The sequence below is a fragment of the Mobula hypostoma genome, chromosome 28 (genome assembly GCF_963921235.1).
Source record: "Mobula hypostoma chromosome 28, sMobHyp1.1, whole genome shotgun sequence".
Taxonomy (NCBI): domain Eukaryota; kingdom Metazoa; phylum Chordata; class Chondrichthyes; order Myliobatiformes; family Myliobatidae; genus Mobula; species Mobula hypostoma.
The window spans coordinates 25723434-25744477 of record NC_086124.1 but is presented as its reverse complement, the minus strand read 5'-3'; the positions used below and the strand labels follow the sequence as shown (position 1 = coordinate 25744477).

General features: G+C 48.3%; 1 protein-coding gene across 2 annotated transcripts in view; it reads right to left on the bottom strand.

Annotated features, from left to right (window-relative positions):
• The window catches only part of kdm5c (lysine demethylase 5C), a 131570-nt gene that overhangs the window by 45044 nt on the left and 65482 nt on the right, over positions 1-21044 (bottom strand). For both annotated transcript variants that reach the window (XM_063035217.1, XM_063035218.1), the window contains exons 2-8: positions 13794-13871; positions 7963-8085; positions 6879-7049; positions 5091-5225; positions 2304-2427; positions 1451-1629; positions 109-267 (exon numbers count right to left, since the gene is read on the bottom strand). In XM_063035217.1, the coding sequence (XP_062891287.1) occupies positions 109-267; positions 1451-1629; positions 2304-2427; positions 5091-5225; positions 6879-7049; positions 7963-8085; positions 13794-13871 (969 nt within the window). The remainder of the gene's footprint in view (positions 1-108; positions 268-1450; positions 1630-2303; positions 2428-5090; positions 5226-6878; positions 7050-7962; positions 8086-13793; positions 13872-21044) is intronic.

The window sequence follows — 21044 nt, the reverse complement described above, 5'->3', positions numbered from 1 at the left end:
AGTGTTATACAGTGACAGACCCGTCACTGGTACCATACCCACATTATAATGAGGTAAGTGTACCCCCCCCACCCCCTTGCTCTGGAAACCGCCAAGTCTGAGCCTTACTTCAACGACGCACTTTGGGCAGCGCCAGTCTCCTCGTGGGATCTCGGGCAGTGGGGGAATGAGGCAGTAGGTGTGGTAGCTATCCTCGCAACCTTCGCACAGCACCATTTTGGAATCCTCAGGACCACGGGAGCAGATGACACAGACGTACGATTCCACCTGGAAAGGAGGGCAGGGAGGGCAGAGCATGAATAAAGTGGGGTGGCAGATTTGAGGGGAAGCAGATACCCCAGTGCCCCTCCCAAAAACCAGTGTACTTTCTTTGCACAAACTTTATTCTGGGAGAGGGGCAAGGTGCACAGAACATTCGAGGGACTGGGGGATGGGTTGGAGCTGAAGTCTGAGAGTCAGGGTGGGAAATGGAGATTAACAGTCCCAGAGGGTTTGCAGAGACAGGTTTTCCAGGGCATCACAGAAACAAGGGTCTTGAGGTGGGTCAAGGACACAATCCGGGCAGTGTCAGAGACAGGGTTCCCGGATGTGTCAAGGAGTACAGGGGTCCTGGGATGTGTTGGGGACAGGGTTCTGGAGTGCGCTAGAGACAGAGGTCCAAAAAATGCAATTGGAAATACAGTTCCAGATGGTGGTCCCATCATGGATCAGGGAGAAGGATCCAGGATTTAGTCAAGTCCGGGAGCTGGCATCAAGAGGGTAGAGGGCAGCAATAAATTTCACGGAGAAGGATGTGAAGCACAAGGATGGGTGTGCAAAGGTGGCGGGGGGGGGGGGGTTGAAATTAATTGAATCCTACAGAACAGATTGGACAGTTTCTTGCACAACATGGAGGAGGACTCTTTGGCCCACTGATTATGTGCTGAGCACTGACCACCCACATACACCTATCCTTTGCTAATCCCATTTTGTTCTCCTCAGACTCCACCCTCACCCATTAATGGGCAAACCAATTAACCCACCGACCACCACTGCATGTTGCTCAGAAGTGGAATGAAATTCCTGGGGTCATGGGGTAAGCTGAAACCCACATGCACATACATACAAACATACAGACTTGCGCGCGCGCGCACACACACACACACACAGGGGCTCTCTCTCTCTCTCACAGACACACACACACACACACAGGGATTTTCTCTCTCTCTCTCACACACATACACACACAGGGGTTTTCTCGCTCTCTCTCTCTCTCTCTCTCACACACACACACACACACACACACACACACACACACACACACACAGTGCTGGAGGTCAGATTTACCCACTATGCCACCCCTTTCCTTGGCTCAATCAGGTCAAATACAAGCACAGCTGGCAGCTGTTGAGTGGACCCGGAAATGGGAAGACATTACCACAGTGTGTGGGGTAAGACAGTGCTCACTTACGTGCTGCGAGGTAGCAGCTCCCTTTCTCAGCCGCATGGTCATCTTCCCAGCAGGCTCTCCCCCTGACCGCTCCTCCTTCACCTGCGCACAAAGCTCCAGGGCGCAGGGTTCCACCTTCGGATCGGCCACGCTCTCTTCCTTCACCACCAGCGTGGGCGGGCAGTCCAGGCAATCCTTGTCTGAGGGGAGGCAGGGAAGAGCACTATCAGAGCAGATGGGGGCGGGAAGAGAGGGAGAAGAGACAGGGGAGAGGGGAGGGGGGGAAGCAGGGAGAGAGGGAGAGAAAGGGGGGAAGCAGGGGGAGAGAGGGGAGCAGGAAGGGAGATGAGAGAAAGGGAGAGAGAGAAGGAGAAAGGGGACAGAGAGAAGGGAGAAGAGGGAAAAAGGAGGAGGGATAGAAGGGGGAGTGAAAGGTAGAAAGGGAGCAATAGAAGGGAAGAGAGAGGGTTGGGGAAAGGTGGGGTGAAGGGAGAGGGAAAGTTAGAGAGAAGGGGAGGGAGGGAGAGAAAAAGGGGGAGAGCGAGAAAAGGGGGAGCGAGAAAAGGGGGAAAGCCTGAAAAAGGGGAGAGAAAAAGGAGAAGGTAAGGGAAAGGGTGAAAGAGGGCAGGGGAGAGGAAGGAGACAATGGGGCAGGGAAGGAGGGAGAAGGCAAGGCACTGAGGGGAAGGGTACGTTGGGACGGGAGGGAAGCAGAGAGGGATTGAATGGGGACACAGGGTAGACAGAGAGGATGGGGCGGGGAAAGAGGGGAAGGGGATGGTGGAGAAGGGAATTAGTGGGGAGGGGGAGAGAGGGAGCGAGCAGGGCAGGGTAAATCGTGCTAGGCTGTGGACGGGGTGGGGGCTGTACACACCTCTCTTCCTGCTGCCTCGATCTTTCACCACCAGCCCCAGCCCCACCATTTTGGGGCCGGCTCCATAAATCTGCAGCTTCTTGAGCTCCGGGTTCTTGGCAATGTCTGCCTCGGTAGGCTCAGTCTGATGAGACCACAGAAAGAAATACATTGGTTTGAGTCTTCAGCCCAGTTTTATTTTACAAAAGTTTATTGAATGACTGTGACAACACAGCAGTATGCTAAACAATATACTAGTTCCAGTGTCAGCTTGAAATATGATCTGTATTAAAATTTATTACTAGAATATAAAGGCGAGGATGAGACAAACAGGATGGACAGACAATGTGCAAATACAAAAGAAAAGAAATAGTAATAAATAAATAAGCAATAAATATCAAGAACATGAAATGAAGAGTCCTTAACAGTGAGTCCATAGACTGTGGCACACACACAAAATGCTGGTGGAATGCTGCAGGCCAGGCAGCATCTATAGGAAGAGGTACAGTCGACTTTTCGGGCCGAGACCCTTCGTCAGGACTAACTGAAAGAAGAGATAGTAAGTATAGTCCCCTTGGCCTGCTGCGTTCCACCAGCATTTTTTGTGTGTGTTGCTTGAAGTTCCAGCATCTGCAGATTTCCTTGTGTTTCCACAGACTGTGGGAAGTGTTGGGGTGAGTGAAGTTATCCCCTCTGGTTCAACAGCTTGATGCTTGAAGGGCAATAACTGTCCCTGAAGCTGGTGGTGTGAGTCTTGAGGATGACAACAGTGAGACAACACTTGGAGCACTGTAAGCAGTTTATCCAACAAAGGTTGTGCTGGCATCGGAGAAGGTCCAGGGGAGATTCATGAGAATGATCCCGGGATGAAAGGGTTAACAATTGAGCTTTAAATGGCTCTGGGCCTGTACTCACTGAGCTTAGGAGAATGAGCATGGGATCTCACTAAAACCTATTGAGTACCAGAAGGCCTAGCTAGAGTGGACATGGAGAGGATGTTTTCTATAGTGGGGGAGACTAGGACCAGAGGGCACAGCCTCAGAATAGAAGGACTTCCCTCTAGAATAGAGTGGAATCGAGAAGGAATTTCCTCAGCCAAAGGGTGGGAAATCTGTGGAATTCATTGCCACAGAAGGCCATGGAGCCCAGGTCTTTGGGTATTTATGAAGCAGAGGTTGATAGGTTCTTGATTAGTAAACGGGGGGGGGGGGGTCAAAAGTTACAGGAAGAAGGCTGGAAAATCGGGTTGAGAGGGATAATAAATCAGCCATGATGGAATGGCAGAGCAGACTTGATGAACCAAATGGCTTAATTCTACTCCTATGCCTTATGATCTTATCTACAACACTCCAGGCTGCCAACAGGAGGCCACAGTTCCCAGCAATCCCCCATAGATACCACATGTTCTTTCTTCAGGGACACAAGAGGAGTGGGCAGTCGGCTTGGGCAGAACCCATGACTGTCCGCCGCCCGGACCTGTGGAAGGCTGGCTCTCGTACAAGGTTTCCTGAATATGTATCCATTCCTTGCCATTATCTGTCATCCAGCAGTGAGGGGAGGTCGCCAGTGGAGGTCTCTGTACTTATGTGTCCCTTGTACTTTAGGGACCTGGGGTGGGAGGGGCTACAGACAGCAGTGTTGTGCAGCAGATTCTTGAATTGGTCCACTGACTCCTTGTCCACCTGTCATTTCTGTGGCCGGGAGGAGTCAGTGTACCACTGGTAAAGAGAGCGTGAGCAACTGCAGCCTTTGAGTATCTGTAGGGCTGCTCCAAAGTAGCAGCTGCACTTCAGCCCTATGCTCCTGGTCTACAGTCACCTGGCGCGGAGGTGGAGGTGGTGTCCTGTTCAGTTTTTATTAATCTATTTTATATTTATTTAGAGCTACAGCGTGAAGCAGGACCTTCCGGCCCTTTGAGTCGCACTGTCCCCAGCAGCCCAGCAATTTAACCCTAGCCCAATCATGAGACTAGTTACAATGACCAATTAATCTGCTAACCAGTAACTCTTTTGGACCGGGGGAGGAAACCCACACACTCAAGGGAAGGAGCGTACAAATTTGCTTATGGAGGATGCCGGAATTGCACTCCGAACTCCGATGCCCCGAGCTGTAATACCGTCAGGCTAACCACTACCGTTTCCCTCTGGAACCACAGTCAAGTTGCTAGAAGTCAGGCAGCATCTGAGGAGGGAAATGGACTCACTGTGGGATGAGACTACCCAGGTGAAGGGTCTCGACCCAACATGTCAACTGTTCAATCACCTCCAGGTGCTGAGCTCCTCCAGCAGATTGTCTCTGGTTCCAAAGTCCAATACCTGCAGTCTCCTGTGACCCAACCAAGGTTCCCTCCTCCCTACACTCTTTCAGGACGTCATCTTCCAGGAGAGGAACTCCAAGAGTCTTCAGGGACTCTGCAGTTCAAGCTTTGCGCATTATTTGCTTTTTTTTAAAACTGTTTCATCTATCTGCCCTTTTTCTCACACATTGGGTGCCTTTTGGTCTTTGCTGTGCGGGGTATTTTGTGAATTCTGTTCTAGTTCTTTGTTTTGTGGCTGTCTGCAACAAGATTAATCTCCAGGTTGTAAATGGTATATATACTTTGATAATAAGTATACTTTGAACTTTGAAGCAAACAAGGACCATGAGGCTGAATCGAAAATAGAGTCAACAGCAGTTTGGTGCTTGCTCCTCGCTGCAGTGAAGCTCTCTTCCCCTACTCCCAGAGCCGGCAACGTTGGAAGTTGAACCGTGGGCTGTTATGGGAGGCCCGCAGTAGTCCTGGAACTCCTCCCCCACGGTTTCACCTACCTCAGCCTGTAGCCGCTTGGCACGGCGTCCGTAGCTGTTCATCTTGTTGGGCTGAACGGACTGGCGCAGGGGGATGCTGTGCGGCTTATACTCCCGGTCCTTCTCCTCGCTGTCATACTGGGGCCCCGGCTGGCACTGCAGAGAGCAGAGAGAGAGACACCAACACATGAAGACACAGTGAGGAGAAAGACAGAGAGGGAGGTTCTCCCTCACCACTGTCCCTTCAGAATGATGCTTCTTCACCACCTCCCCATGGAGTGACTCTCCCTCACCAACGCCTCCCCGCAGTGACTCTCCCTCACCTACACCTCCCCCACAGTGACTCTCCCTCACCAACACCTCCCCCACAGTGACTCTCCCTACCTACACCTCCCCCACAGTGACTCTCCCTCACCAACACCTCCCCACAGTGACTCTCCCCCACCAACACCTCCCCCACAGTGACTCTCCCCACCAGTGCCCCTCCCCGCAGTGACTCTCCCTCACCAACACCTCCCCCACAGTGACTCTCCCCCACCAGTGCCCCTCACCAACACCTCCCCCACACTGACTCTCCCTCACCAACACCTCCCCCACAGTGACTCTCCCTCACTAACACTTCCCCCATAGTGACTCTCCCCCACCAATGCCCCTCCCACAGTGACTCTCCCTCACCAACATCTCCCCCACAGTGACTCTCCCCCACCAGTGCCCCTCACCAACACCTCCCCCACACTGACTCTCCCTCACCTACACCTCCCCCACAGTGACTCTCCCTCACCAACACTTCCCCCACAGTGACTCTCCCCCACCAGTGCCCCTCCCACCGTGACTCTCCCCCACCAGTGCCCCTCCCACAGTGACCCTCCCTCACCAACACCTCCCCCACACTGACCCTCCCTCACCAACGCCTCCCCCACACTGACCCTCCCTCACCAACGCCTCCCCGCAGTGACTCTCCCTCACCAACACCTCCCCCACTGACTTTCCCTCACCAACACCTCCCCCAGTGACTCTCCCCCACCAATGCCCCTCCCAGTGACTCTCCCTCACCTACACCTCCCCCACACTGACTCTCCCTCACCTACACCTCCCCCACACTGACTCTCCCTCACCTACACCTCCCCCACAGTGACTCTCCCTCACCAACACTTCCCCCACAGTGACTCTCCCCCACCAGTGCCCCTCCCACCGTGACTCTCCCCCACCAGTGCCCCTCCCAGTGACCCTCCCTCACCAACACCTCCCCCACACTGACCCTCCCTCACCAACGCCTCCCCCACACTGACCCTCCCTCACCAACGCCTCCCCGCAGTGACTCTCCCTCACCAACACCTCCCCCACTGACTTTCCCTCACCAACACCTCCCCCAGTGACTCTCCCCCACCAATGCCCCTTCCACAGTGACTCTCCCTCACCAACGCCTCCCCCACCAGTGCCCCTCCCACAGTGACTCTCCCTCACCTACACCTCCCCCACACTGACTCTCCCTCACCTACACCTCCCCCACAATGACTCTCCCTCAGCAGTACCACTTCCAGTGGCTCTCCCCCACCACTGCCCCTCCTGAGAGATGCTCCCTGACCAAGGCCCCACCCACACCCAGAGTGTTGCTCCCCTGATATTGTGCCCACCCACAGCTGGACCTTGCCTCAGTACTCCCTCCTTCACATAATAACTGAGCACACCAACGTAACTGCTGGCTACCCTTCAATCAAATATGCCGCTGACACAGCCCCAGGCAGCGAGCTGAGCCACAGACCCCACCGGGTTGGGGTGGTGGTGGGGAAATGGGTGGGCTGCCCTTACCGCTAGACTGGCTCCAGACTGGAAGGTGTAGAAGGGGTAGATGACCCTCTCGTAGTGGGAGCGAAGCAGGGAGCCGATGCCCTTCCCCGGGGGATAGCCCAGACGCTGAGCCACTCTTGACCACCGCCTGTCCCGACAGATGGCCTCGTAACCTCCTTCGTCCAGGACAATCTGAAAGGCAGGGGCAAAGGAGAGTTGGTAAGTCAGGTGTGGGTACGAAGCACAGGTGTTGTTGCAGTTCAACAATTAATTATCTGCTTGTATTTTAAGTACTTCTTATACGCATACAATACTGTGCAAAAGTCTTAGGCACATACATGTAACCAAGGCGACTAAGACTTTTGCACAGTACTGTATTTATCAATGTGGAGCAGAGAGCGAGTTTCAACCCCAGTACGAGGAATTCAATTCCTGTTTGACATCAGAATCTCTCTCTCGCTCAGTGTTACCCTGTTAAGACTGTACCAAGTCCAGGAGCTGCTGCACTCCCACTTCCCCACAGCCAACAATAGCTGCTGGGACGGGCCACTGAGCTCATGACTGGCCAGTCACTATTTCAAGCCGGAACAAGGTGCCCACTTCCCTCTAAATCTGGGGTTCCCAACCTTTTTTGTGTCATGGACCAATACCATAAAGCAAGGACCTCAGGTTGGGAACTCCTGCTTCCTTATCCGTGATCCTACCTTGGATTCTGGTTTGCTTATTTGTTTGCTTGTTTATCTATTTATTTAGTTAAAGATACAGCACGGAATCAGACCTTTCAGCCCAACGAGCTGCACTGCCCAGCAGCCCACCTATTTAACCCTAGCCCAATCACAGAACAATTTACAATGACCAATTAATCTACTGACCTGGTACGTCTTTGGACTGTGACAGGAAACCCACGTGTTCACTGGGAGCACGTACAAACTCTTTACAGAGAGTTCCGGAACTGAACTCTGAACTCCAAAGTGGCACGCTAACCCCCACCCCTGTATACATCAAAACGTACAGTGAAATGCACCGTGTCTGCTAACAACACAAATTTGCTCATTTTCCTCTTCCACATCCCAAACATCATAAGCTCTCGCTGGTTCAGTGTTACCTTGTTAAGACTGTACAAGTCCAGCATTCGTCGCTCCACATTGGGAATCTTTAACGTGGATCCCTGCAACTCCCAAAACTTGGCGATCTGGTCCAGGAAGTTTAATTTTACCCGGGTCTGAGCCTGCACGAGAAGGATACATCAGGTAGTAAGAAAGGCAAATAGAATATCAGCTTCCGCTTCCAGAGGACCAGAATACAAAAGCAAAGCTGTAATGCTGAGGATTTATCAGGCATTGCTGAGGGTGCATTTGGAGTATTGTGAGCAGTTTTGGACCCCATATCTAAGAAAGGATATGCCGACATTGGAAGGGGGGGGGGGCTCAAAGAAGGTTTACAGGAATGAAAGGGTTAACATAAGAGGAACATTTGAGGGCTCTGGGTCTGTGCTTGCTGGAGTTTAGAAGAATAAGGGGAATCTCATTGAAATCTATTGCATATTGAAAGGCCTAGACAGAGTGGATGTGGAGAGGTAGTTTCCTATAGTTGGGAAGTCAGAATACAAGGATGTCCCTTTAGAAAAGAGGAAGACTTTCTTTAGCCAGGAGTGGTGAATCTGTGGAATTCATTGCCACAGATGGCCGTGGAGGTCATGTCACTGGGTATATTTAAAATGGAGGTTGATAGGTTTTTGATTAGTAAAGGCAGCAAAGGTTACAGGTAGAAGGCAGGAGAATAGGGTTGACAGGGTCAACAAAATGGCCAAGATGGAATGACAGAGCAGACTCGATGGACCGAAGGGCCTAATTCTGCTCCTATGTCTTATAAATGAGTGACACAAACAAAATGCTGGAGGAACGCAGCAGATCAGGCAGCGGCCATGGAGGGGAATGCACCGTTGACGTCTTGAGACAAGGCTCTTTATCGGATCATAGACGTTGCGTGGCCTGCTGAGTTCCGCCAGCGTTTTGTGTCTGTTGCTCTAGATTTCCAGAATCTCGTGTTTATGTTTATGTCGGTACAATTTAAGTCAGTTAATTTCCTAAATTGCTCTGTTCGTTCAATGCTGGATGAGCTGAACCATCCTCCAAGTAGATATCAGGAATAACCTTACCATTCTCCCTCCTTCCCATTCACAATACCAGGGTGAACCTCTCTGTTTGTGGGTGCGACCACCAGAAATGGTCATTGCACATATTGAGAGGACCAAGTGGAGGCTATTACCACATGCGTAAGTACGGTGAGGTACAGGTCCAATGAAGCACTTGCTTGCAGCCGCATCACAGGCAGGTAGGTACAGACAACACAAAAGGCAGGTTCCCTCGGCGGCTACCCACTTTAATTTCATTTCCCATTCCAACATTACCTCTGAGGTAAGACTCGGGACGGGGCAGCAACACCTCATACCCTGTCTGGGTAGATTCCAACATGACGGCATGAACATCAATTTCTCTAACATGGTGATTTCTCCCCCTCACTCTTCTCTTTTTTTCCCATTCCCCATTCTGGCTCCTCTCTGACTCTTCCTTCTCCCCACCTGCCCATGGTGCCATTTTGGTTCCCCTCCTCCTTCCTTTTCTCCCATGGTTCACTGTACCCTTCGATCAGATTCCTCCTTCCTCAGCCCTTTATCCCTTCCAACTAACACCTCCCAGCTTCTCACTTTATCCTGTCCACCACCCACCACCCCCCACCCACATCTGGTCTCATCTATCTTGTAATCTTCTCCCTGCCTTCACCCACATCAGATCTCACCTATCTTGTACTCCCCTCCTCACTCTCTTATACTGGATTCTTCCCCCTTCTTCTCCAGCCCTGACTGATTTATGTATGTACGTATGTATTTATTTAGCATGGAACAGGCCATTCTGGCCCAATGAGCCAGACCGACCAAAAACCCATCTATTTAACACTAGCCTAATCTTAGGACAATTTACAACGACCAATTAACCTACCATCTGGTATGAGTTAGGAATGTGGGAGGAAACCAGAGCACCCTGAGGAAACCCACGTGCTCACAGGTAGGATGCACAAACTTCTTACAGTGTCAGAAACTCCAAACTGCGACGCCCTGAGCTGGAATGGTGTACCACCAACCATTATGCTACCGTCACACTCTCAGCCTGTAACTCTCGGCGGCTGCCTGACCTGCTCAGTAGCATTGTGTGTGTGTGTGTGTGTGTGTGTGTGTGTGTGTGTGTTGCACAGAATATAAATATTTAAATTGTACAAGACACTGAAAACAAAGAGAAAATAAAGACCTCTCAAAACAGAGACCTTAGTGCGAAAAGAGACTACGATCCACAAGCTCACGGTAGTGCAAGAGGTGGTCTGTAGTGTTCTGTTGCTAAGACAGGGTCCGGCAACAGAATCGTCTACAAAGTGGCGGACATAGCCCAGACACAGGCATGGCCTTCCCCACCATTGAGCTCATCTACAAGGAGCGCTGCCACAAGAAAGCAGCATCCATCATCAAGGACCGCCACCATCCAGGTCATGCTGTCTTCTCACTGCTGCTATCAGGAAGGAGGTACAGGAACTGTAGGTCCCTTACAGTGAAGTCCAGGAATAGTTATTACCCTTCAACCACCATCCTGAACCAACGTAGATAACTTCACCCACCCCAACTCTGAACTGAATCCACAACCTACAGGCTTTTAAGGCCCCTTTACAACGCATGTTCTATTTACTTAGTTTCCAGTATTTACAGTATATTAATTTTTTCTATTTACAGTGTGTCTTATTTTACTCATCAGTAGCTTGTCAGTCTTTGTGTGTAGCTTCTCATTGATTCTATCGTATTTCTTTATTCTACTGTGAATGTCTGCAGGAAAATGAATCTCAGGGTAGCACGTGGTGACCTACGCATACTTTGATAATAAATTTACTTTACACTAGTTTAATATCACTTTCTTGCAGTCATTTACAGAAACAATAAAGAATACAATAGAATTTACAAAAATCTATATGTAAAGACTGACAAAAAATAATGTGCAAAAGATGACTAACTGCAAATAAAACAGTGAGTTGTAAAGAGTTCTTGAAAGCTGTAGAATCAGTTTGGAGTTGTGGTGAGTGAAGTTGTCCACAATGGTCCAGGAGCCTGACGGTTGAGGGGTAATAACTGTTCCTGAACCTGGTGGTGCGGGACCTGAGGCTCCTGTACCTCCTTCCTGATGGCAGCAGTGAGAAGAGAGCGGGTCGTGGACGGAGGGGGTCGCTGTTGATGGATGTTGCTTTCCTGTGGTAGAGTTCCTAGTAGATGGGCTCAATGGTGGGGAGGGCTTTGCCTGTGGGCCGTATCCAACACCTTCTGTAGGCCTTTCCATTCCTGGGCATTGGTGTTTACATACCAGGCCGTGGTGCAGCCAGTCAGGATACTCTCCACTGTGCATTTATAGGAGCTTGTCAAAGATTTCATGGATGAACGGCGAAAAGCACCTCCTGCAGAGGTTGTCTGCTGTGGGGAGGACTGTGCCCATGATGGATCAGACTATGTTCTGTACTCCCTTCAGCCTCTTGCGTTCCTTTATGCTGGAAATGCCACAGAAGGCCACGACAAACAAGATGCAGGAGCTCCTCGAGTTCTGGTTACCCTTCAGCTCCATGCTCCTGATCTATTGTCACCCATTACTAGGGGGAGATGGGGAAGGGCTGGGGAATGTGTGTACTCAGGGCACTGCTGAGAACCTCTGTTTTACTTATAATACTTTTTATAAGAGTTGTAGTTTTCAACAAACTCATGTATTTTTCACAGCATGTAGTGGTTCATCCTCACTCACTGCCAGAAAGTGGTATAGCAGCTAAACTAACAATTTATCACCTTTCTCAGTTTTCATGTAGCACATTCATTACTCATGTGATGTAATTGTTTTAATTATGCAGCGCATTAACGAGCTTATCCCCATCTAAGGAATTTCTTATCCATAAAATGATAGATTTTTCAGAGGCACCATCTTTTATTCTTCATTCTTTTGCCTTCTCCAAGGAAAACTGAATTCTAGTCAAACTGCCCATTCATGGTGCCAGAGGGACAGGAAATCCAGCCAGCACTCTGCCTGTCCCTTTTCCAGGGTTATGCCCTGTGCCCGCGTGCCCTTGGAGAAGGATTACGTGGTTTCCACAGTGTCCATTGGGGGATTTCCAGGAACCGCGGGCCCTCAAGTGTGTTGTGAACAGTGTTTCATCATAAAGCATGTGCTTTATGATGTGTTGAATATTGCAGAACAGTGAATTGGTGTGATAATGTAATCATCTGAATAATCTTTTTATATACATATCTCAATGGGATGTTGCTGGGAATGGGGGCTCAGGTCACACAAAAACTTTTATAGATCACTAGCTGGCCCCCAGCAGTTACCCACTCCTGGGGATTTTACGGCGAGTGAGAGACCAGAACATTCCCAGCCCTGTGTGTAACGATTAGCTTTATTTGTTACATGCAAATGAAGACATGAAGTGAAATTTGTTGTTTTGCGTCAATGAGCAACACGGTCCTAAGATTGTGCTGGGGGCAGCCCACAAGTGTTGCAGTGCTCCCAGTGGCCACGACTTAGTAAACCTTATTGTATGTCTTTGGAATGTGGGAGGATACCAGAAAAAACTCACACAGTCACAGGAGAGAACGTACAAACTCCCTATATACAGCGGCAGAAATTGAACGCCAATCTCTGGCGATGTAAAGTGTTACACAAACTGCTTCGGGTGCTCCAGTTCCCTTCCACATTCAAAAGACGTACGTTAGGGTGAGCGAGTTGTGAGCATATCAGGTTGGTGCCAGAAGCGTGGCAACAGTCACGGGCCATCCCCTCCCTCTCAGCGCATCCTTGGACTGTGTTGGCTGTTGATGCAGAACGATACATTTCACTCTATGTTTCGAAGCACATGTGACAGATAAAGCTAACGTTCATCTTCACTATGCTCCTGATCTGCTTAACCGGGGTTTCTCTCTCTGGAGAACATGGGAAGATGGAATCCAGGTGCCCGGGTTTGTTGAGAGACAGCGTCACCAGCAGATGAACACAGATTGAAACTAGTGTAATGTGGAGAGGTGAAGAGGGCAGGAGGGAATTTTTATTTTTGAAAGCGCAGTGAATTAGGACTGAGCTGACCGTCAGGGGATCACAGTAATGTTGTGGTTAGCTTGACACCATTACAGATTGGGGTGTCAGAGTTCAATTCTGGGAGCATCTGTCAGGAGTTTGTACGTTCTCCCCATTAACCATGTGGGTTTCCTCCGGGTGCTCTGGTTTCCTCCCACGATCCAAAGACCTACCCATTAATAGGTTAACTGGTCATTATCAATCAGGGGTTCCCAACATTTTTTATGCCATTGACCCTTACCGTTAACTGAGGGTTGGGAACCCCTGCTGTCAATTGTCCTCTGGATAGGCTAGGGTTAAATAGGTGGGTTGTTGGGCTAGAAGAGCCTGCTCCACGCTCTATCTCAAAGCAAACAAAAATTAGATTTAACAGGAGCTATCCCAGTAAGGGATGGGTATGGGACAAAAATGCGTAGTAGGTGAGTGGCGTGGTAGGAAGGCAACGTGGTTAGAGAGTAGTCAGTGGAACTAAATGGAGATCTCTTTCAAGCCGGGTGTGTGGGGTGGGGGCAGGAACAGGAACAGGAACTGTGTAAGCATCTGCATCCTGATCAAGGGTCTTGGCCCAAAATGTTTATTCGTTTCCATAAATGCTGCCTGACCTGTTGAGTTATTCCAGTGTTTTGTAATGTTTAAATTCAGGAATTTTAGCCACATTGGCTTCCTCATAACCTTGTCTCAACTTGGATGGATTCTGGGTGCACGGCAGCTTACGAAACTGCGAAGGCAAGTCCGCACATGCGCTTGGTGGGAGTGGGGGTCAGGCAGGGGCCGGGACGCAGAAACATACCTCCAATTCGTTCAGCCGCTGAATCCGGGGTGTGAATTTGAAGTTGTCGACCTCAACCGCGAAAGGAGGCTGCCAGTCCTGGGGACAAAAAGAGATAAGAGAGCACAGTTTAGCAAAGTGACAAACCTTTCACGCATGAGCAACAATAACTCACATTCCGTGAGCAGAACTCATAACAAGTGATCTCAACTGCTCATGTCAATGCTGTGTGTGGACTGATATTTATTGATTGAGCATCTATACTCAGCGGTCACTTTATCTGGTACAGGAGTGTACCTATTAAATGCCCACAGGAGTGGAACCCCATGTGATCTGATGCTGCTGTAGCCCACCCACTTCAACGTTCGATGTGTTGTGCGTTCAGAGAGTCTCCTACACCCCACTGTAGTAACACATGGTTATTTCAGGTACTGTCGCTTTCCTGGCAGCTTGAACCAGGCAGGCCATTCTCCTCTGACCTCTCTCATTAACAGGCCATTTTTGTCCACAGAGCTACCGCCCGCTGGATGCTTTTTGTTTCTCACACCATTCTCTGCAAACTCTGGAGGCTATTGGGTGTGAAAATTCCAAGAGATCAGAAGTTTCTGAGATACTCAAACTAGCCTGCCTGTACCAACAGTCATTCCACAGTCAGTCATTTAGATCACATTTCTACCTCATGATGATAACTGGTTGAACAACTGAACCTCTTGACCATGTCTGCATGCTTTTATGCATTTAGTTGCTGCCACATGATTGGCTGATTAGATATTTGCATTAACAAGCAGGTACACAGGTGTACCTAATCATTTGGGCACTGAGTGTATCTCATTATTAAGTCTAAAGATTTTGTTTTACATTCAGAAGATAAATTCCTTGGAGGGCTTTGAACTCAAGACTATGCTCCTTGGTTATGTCTAGTTACTTGAAAGTCACAAAGGCAGAAGTTTATTGTCATGTATACAAAGACACGATCGCCTACGTCAAACATGGCGCATAAAGAGTGAACACAAGTACATGTCTGCACAGGTGCAATGAAAAACTGACCTGCAGCAGCCATCACAGACACTGAGCATCAGATGTACAACATTCATAATGGACACCACAAATTATACATACTTTTTACAGTAAGAATAATACAATTAAGTTCAAAAAAGAAGTCCATTGTAATACAAAATGGTCACAGCTTTCACTATAATGAGGTAGTGATTAGGGTTGTGCCAATGATTGAGGGAAGTAGCTGTTCCTGAACCTAGTGCTGTGGGACTTCAGGCTTCTGCATCTCCTGCCCAATGTGAGCTACGAGAAGATGGCATGGCCTGGACAGTGAAGATCTACATTTCTACAGATGTATGGTGAAGAGCATTCTGACTGGCTGCATCACATCTGGTATGGAGAGGCCACTGCACAGGATTGGATGAAGCTGCAGAGGGCTGTAAACTCAGACAGCACCATCGTGGGCACAACCTTCCCCACCATTGAGGACATCTTCAAAAAGCAGTGTCTAAGAAGGCGACATCCATAGACAGCTAGGGTGCCTAAGACCTTTATCGCAGTACTGTATTTGTCAATCTAGAGTGGAGAGTGAGCTTGTATATCCAGCGAGGGTGGAGGCAAAGTCATTTGATTCCAACAATTGGTTTACTGATATTACAGAATGTCTCTCTGGTGCTTCCTGCTCCCTTCGCTCTCCCCAACCATGATGCTTCTCTCCCTGCCCCCTTCCCACTCTCAGTTCACAATAGAGACCCATCAGAATCAGGTTTATCATTCACATTGTCATGAAATGTTTTTTTTCCCGCGGCAGCAGTACAGAGCAATATATAAAATTATTGCAGTATTGTACAAAAGTCTTAGGCACCCTCAATATATATATATATATATATGCGTAAGACTTTTGCTCAGTGCTGTATGTCAGTGATATTAAACCTGATTCTGACAATCTACCTCGTAATGATCTTGCACCTTATTGTTTACCTGTGCTGTGCTTTCTCTGTTACACTTCACTCTGCATTCCGTCTTGTTTTACCGTGTTCTACCCCAATGCATGGTGTAATGAACAGACTGTAACGCCAGCTTTTCACTGCATCTTGGTTCATGTGACAATAACAAACCAATACCAACAGTCGAGGGCCTCTCGGAATCTCTGTGATGAACCACAGAAAATGACCTCTCTGGATGCATCACGGCAGCAAAACTGCTCTGCCTGCAACCACAAGAAACTGCAAAGATGTGGATTGTGGTCGGGAATGGGAAATTCAAAGCTCAGAATAGTGGCTGTGTAGTGTAGCAGAGAGGCAGATGGAGGGGGCGGGTGTGTGAGAATGTAGTAATGGTGCACTGCAGGGATCAGAGCCGGGTCCATTGTTGTTTGTCATCTATATCAGCGCTCTGGGTGATAATGTGGTTAACTGGATCAGCAAATTTGCAGATGCCACCAAGACTGGGGGTGGAGTGGACAGCGAGGAAGACTATCAAAGTTTGCAAAGTAATCTGAACCATCTCTACTCATTTTAGACTCATGACTGTGTGGCTAAGCACATCTCCAACGCCATATTCAAGTTTGCTGACGACACCACTGTTGTAGCCAAATCAGGGGTGGTGATGAATCAGCATATAGGAGGGAGATTAAAAATCTGGCTGAGCAGCGTTGTAACAACAACCTCTTACTCAATGCCACCAAGACCAAGGAGCTGATTATTGACTTCAGGAGAAGGAAACCAGAGATCCACGACCCCGTCCTCGTCACAGGATCAGAGGTGGAGAGGGTTAGCATTCTGAAGTTCCTAGTGTTATTATTTCAGAGGACCAGCATGTAAGTACAATTATGAAGAAAGCACAATAGTGCCTCTACTTCCTTCGGAGTGCGGAGATCCGGAATTAACATCAAAAACTTTGACAAACTTGTATAGACATGTAGTGACTGGTTGCATCATAGCCTGGTATGGAAACAGCTACAAAAAGTAGTAGATATGGCCCAGTCCATCACAGGTGAAGCCCTTGCCACCATTGAGCACACCTACATAGACTGCTGTTGCAGGAAAGCAGCATCCATCATCAGGGACCCCCACAACCTAGGCCATGCTCTCTTCTTGCTGCTGCTATCGGGAAGGAGGTACAGGAGCCTTAGGTAGTTATTACCCCTCAACCATCAGGCTCTTGAACCAGAGTGCATAAATTCACTCACCCCATCACTGAATTGTTCTCACAACCTATACATTCTTCATCTCATGTTCTCGATATTTATTGCTTATTTATCATAGTTTTTTTTCTTGTTTTTTGTATCTGTACAGTTCGCTGTCTTTTGCACAATGGTTATTGGGTGTGGTCCTTCATTGATTCTATTGTGTGCCTTGGATTTATTGACTGCCTGCAAAAAATATTGTATTTCGGTTGTATCTGGTGACATAAATGTTCTTTGATAACAAACTCACTCTGAACTTCAGACTGCAGGTTCTGTCAATTACCTGCCATGTCTCTGGTCTTTTAAGAATAAATCTGAGAACAAGAGTGAACAATATTAATTGCTCTTTTAGCCTGCAGCATATCCAATTTCAGCGAGTCAGTGCGTACATGCAAAGATTAGAGCTCCTTTCTGCTGAAGGTGCAACCTTTGAAGTTAGGGACCAGATGTCCACGTGCTTCAGAACGTGTTTTAAGAATCCAGGTGAGTCCTGTTTCATTCAGAGGGCGGTGAGAAGGAGTGCCCTCTTCCCACAGCGAAGGCATGAGGCAAGCCAAAAGAAGTAAGTTTCTGGGGGAGCCAGGCACGAACCCAGGAGGAGATGGTAAAGGTGGGAGGGCAGTGAGAGGTGACAAGAAGCAGGAGAGGAGATGGTAAAACTAGGAGGGTGAGGGATGGGAGGACGAGGTGGTAAAACTAGGAGGACAACAAGGAATGGGAGGGCACAACCGAAGAAGGTAATGAGTGGGAAAGTGGCAAGGAGGGGATGGGGACGGTGTTTAGAATGACAAGTTCAAGGTAAACTTATTATCAAAGTTACTATCCTGAGATTCATTTTCATTCAGGCATTTACAGAAAAAAGGAAATGCAATAGAATTTTGACAAAAAACTATTAAGATCAGCTTTGTGTGTCACATGTACATCGAAACACACATTTTTTGTGTCAAAGACCACCACAATCTGCGGGTGTATTGATAAGATCCCACGGTATTACAGGAAAGGTACTAGCAGGGACATGTGATTGACTAACTGGCAGGAAGCAAAGAGTGGGAATAAAGGGGGACCTTTTCTGGTTAGCTGCCGGTGAATAGTGGTATTCAGCAGGGATCGGTATACAATGTGTGAACGGACGTACAGTGAACTATATGTAAACAAAAACTGTTGTAAGGAAGGCAAAGCAATGTTAGCATTCTAGGCAACACACACAAAATGATGGAGGAACTCAGAAACGAAGGGTTTATTCATTTCCATAAACGCCTGACCAGCTGAGTTCCTCCAGCATTTTGTGTGCGTTGCTCTGGATTCCCAGCATCTGGCGAGGAAAAGCAGACGGTGCACCAGGCCAAGGTCCCGAGCCAGAATGAGAGAGGTGAAATACATGGGCCCCCCACATTCCAGGCCATGCTCTCTTCTCGCTGCTACCACTGGGGAAGAGGTGTAGAAGCATTAGGTCCCACACCACCAGCTTCAAGAACAGTTACTACTGATTCCACAATCTATGGACTCACTTTCCAGGACTCTACAACTCATGTTCTCAGTATTATTTATTATGAATTTTTTATATTTGCAGTTTACTTATGCACATTGTTTGCCAGTCTTTGTGTGTAGTTTTTCATTGATTCTATTGCATTTTTGTTTTACTGTGAATGCCCACAAGGAAGTCAATCTCAGGGTAGTATACGGTGACATACACATACTTTGATAACTAAATTTACTTTGAGCTTTGACTTTTACCTCCTACGTGGCAAGTGGTAATGACCCGAGTGTTTGTTGCTAGGGCTGCCTGACCCTGCTGGGTTCCTCCAGCATTTCGTACATGCTACCCAAAGTTTCCAGAGTTTGCAGAATCTCTTGTGTTTGTAATCACAGAAACTGGAGAGCACTTGAGGAAAGTAAACATACAGGGAACAGGACTGCTCTGTAGCAGGGGTTCTCAATCTGGATTCCACTCGGTTAATGGTGGGTGGGGGGGCAGAGTCCACGGCATAAGGAGGTTTGGGAACCCTCACTCTACAGGGAATGGGTGGATATGGACATTGTTTAGCAGAAGTGATTACTTTACTAAGGCATTTAATTACTTCATTTAGAGATGCAGTGTGGAACAAGGCCTCCAGGCAACCCACCTATCTTAACCCTAGCCTAATCACAGGACAATTTACAATGACCAATTGACTTGCTAACTGGTACATCTTTGGGACTGTGAGAGGAAACCGGAGCACCCCGAGGACATCCACATGGTCACGGGAAGAACGTACAAACTCCTCACAGTGGACACTGGAATTGAACTCTGAACTCTGATGCCCCGAGCTGTAATAGTGCTGCGCTAACTGCTACGCTGCCGTGGTGCCCGACAGAGTCGAGCGTGCTGTATGTACTGTTCTACATTGTATCCTAAGTGTTGAGGTACTGTCTGTCTTTAAGGGTGACACGGTGTCATAGCGGTTAGTGTAACGCTGTTACAGCGTCAGCAGCCCGGGTCCAATTCCACCAGTGCAGCGGTTCCCAACCTGGGGTCCATAGACCCCTCGGTTAATGGTAGGGGTCCATGGGATACAGCAGATTAGGGAACCCTGCTCTATAGCGTATTGACATGCAGTTCACGTGTCTCATTTTGTTCTGCGATACTATGATATAACAAAACACCTTGTGCCTTAATGTCCAGCAAACTTCTACAGATGTACTGTAGAGGGCATTCCGAATGGCCGCATCACCGCTGTACAGGGCTGAAAAGAGCTAGAGGGTTGGACACTAGTCTCCCCACCACCTCCAAATGGAGATGCCTCAAGAAGGCAGCGTCCATCACGAAGGACTCTCAACATCCAGGACATGCTCCCTTCTTCTTACTATCACCAGGAGCCAGAAGACCCACACTCAAATTTTAGAAACTGCTTCTTCCCTTCTGCTATCATATTTATGAACGGACAATGAACCAACCCATGAACACTACCTCACTATTTCTGAATGGTTTTAAAAAAATATAGTATATATTTTATATCCCCTGATCAGGGTGACATGAAGCCATGACAGCAGGTGGTGGATGGTCGTATGAGCAGACAGTGCAGATCACAAGTCCTGGTTATGCAACCACTGACGCCAGGCAAAGAACTTCTGGAGAGTATTAATAATGGCTGGGGTCACTCATCTTGTAAAGACACCGCCCGGACAATGGCTAGGCAATGGCAAACCACTTCTATAGAAAAATTTGCCAAGAACAATCATGGCTATGGAGACCCAGCACATAATGATGATGATATTTTATAAATAAACGTGTATTTAATATTGTGATTTATAGTCTTCTATTATGTGTTGCACTACATGGCTGTCACAAAACAAATTTCACAACATATGTCAGTGACATTAAACCTGATTCTGATTCTGGTGCATGAGGTTCATTTGTTTATAAGGAGGATCTGTTCTGGGACCTCTACTTTTCGTGATTTTTATTAACGACCTGGATGTGGGGGTAGAAGGGTGGGTTTGCAAGTTTGCAGACGACACAAAGGTTGGTGGTGTTGTAGATAGTGTAGAGGATTGTCGAAGATTGCAGAGAGACATTGATAGGATGCAGAAGTGGGCTGAGAAGTGGCAGATGGAGTTCAACCCAGAGAAGTGTGAGGTGGTACACTTTGGAAGGACAAACTCCAAGGCAGAGTACACAGTAAATGGCACGATACTTGGTAGTGTGGAGGAGCAAAGGGATCTCAGGGTACATGTCCACAGATCCCTGGAAGTTGCCTCACAGGTGGATAGGGTAGTTAAGAAAGCTTATGGGGTGTTAGCTTTCATAAGTCGAGGGATAGAGTTTAAGAGTCGCGATGTAATGATGCAGCTCTATAAAACTCTGGTTAGGCCACACTTGGAGTACTGTGTCCAGTTCTGGTCACCTCACTATAGGAAGGATGTGGAAGCATTGGAAAGGGTGCAGAGGAGATTTACCAGGATGCTGCCTGGTTTAGAAAGTATGCATTATGATCAGAGATTAAGGGAGCTAGGGTTTTACTCTTTGGAGAGAAGGAGGATGAGAGGAGACATGATAGAGGTGTACAAGATAATAAGAGGAATAGATAGAGTGGGTAGCCAGCACCTCT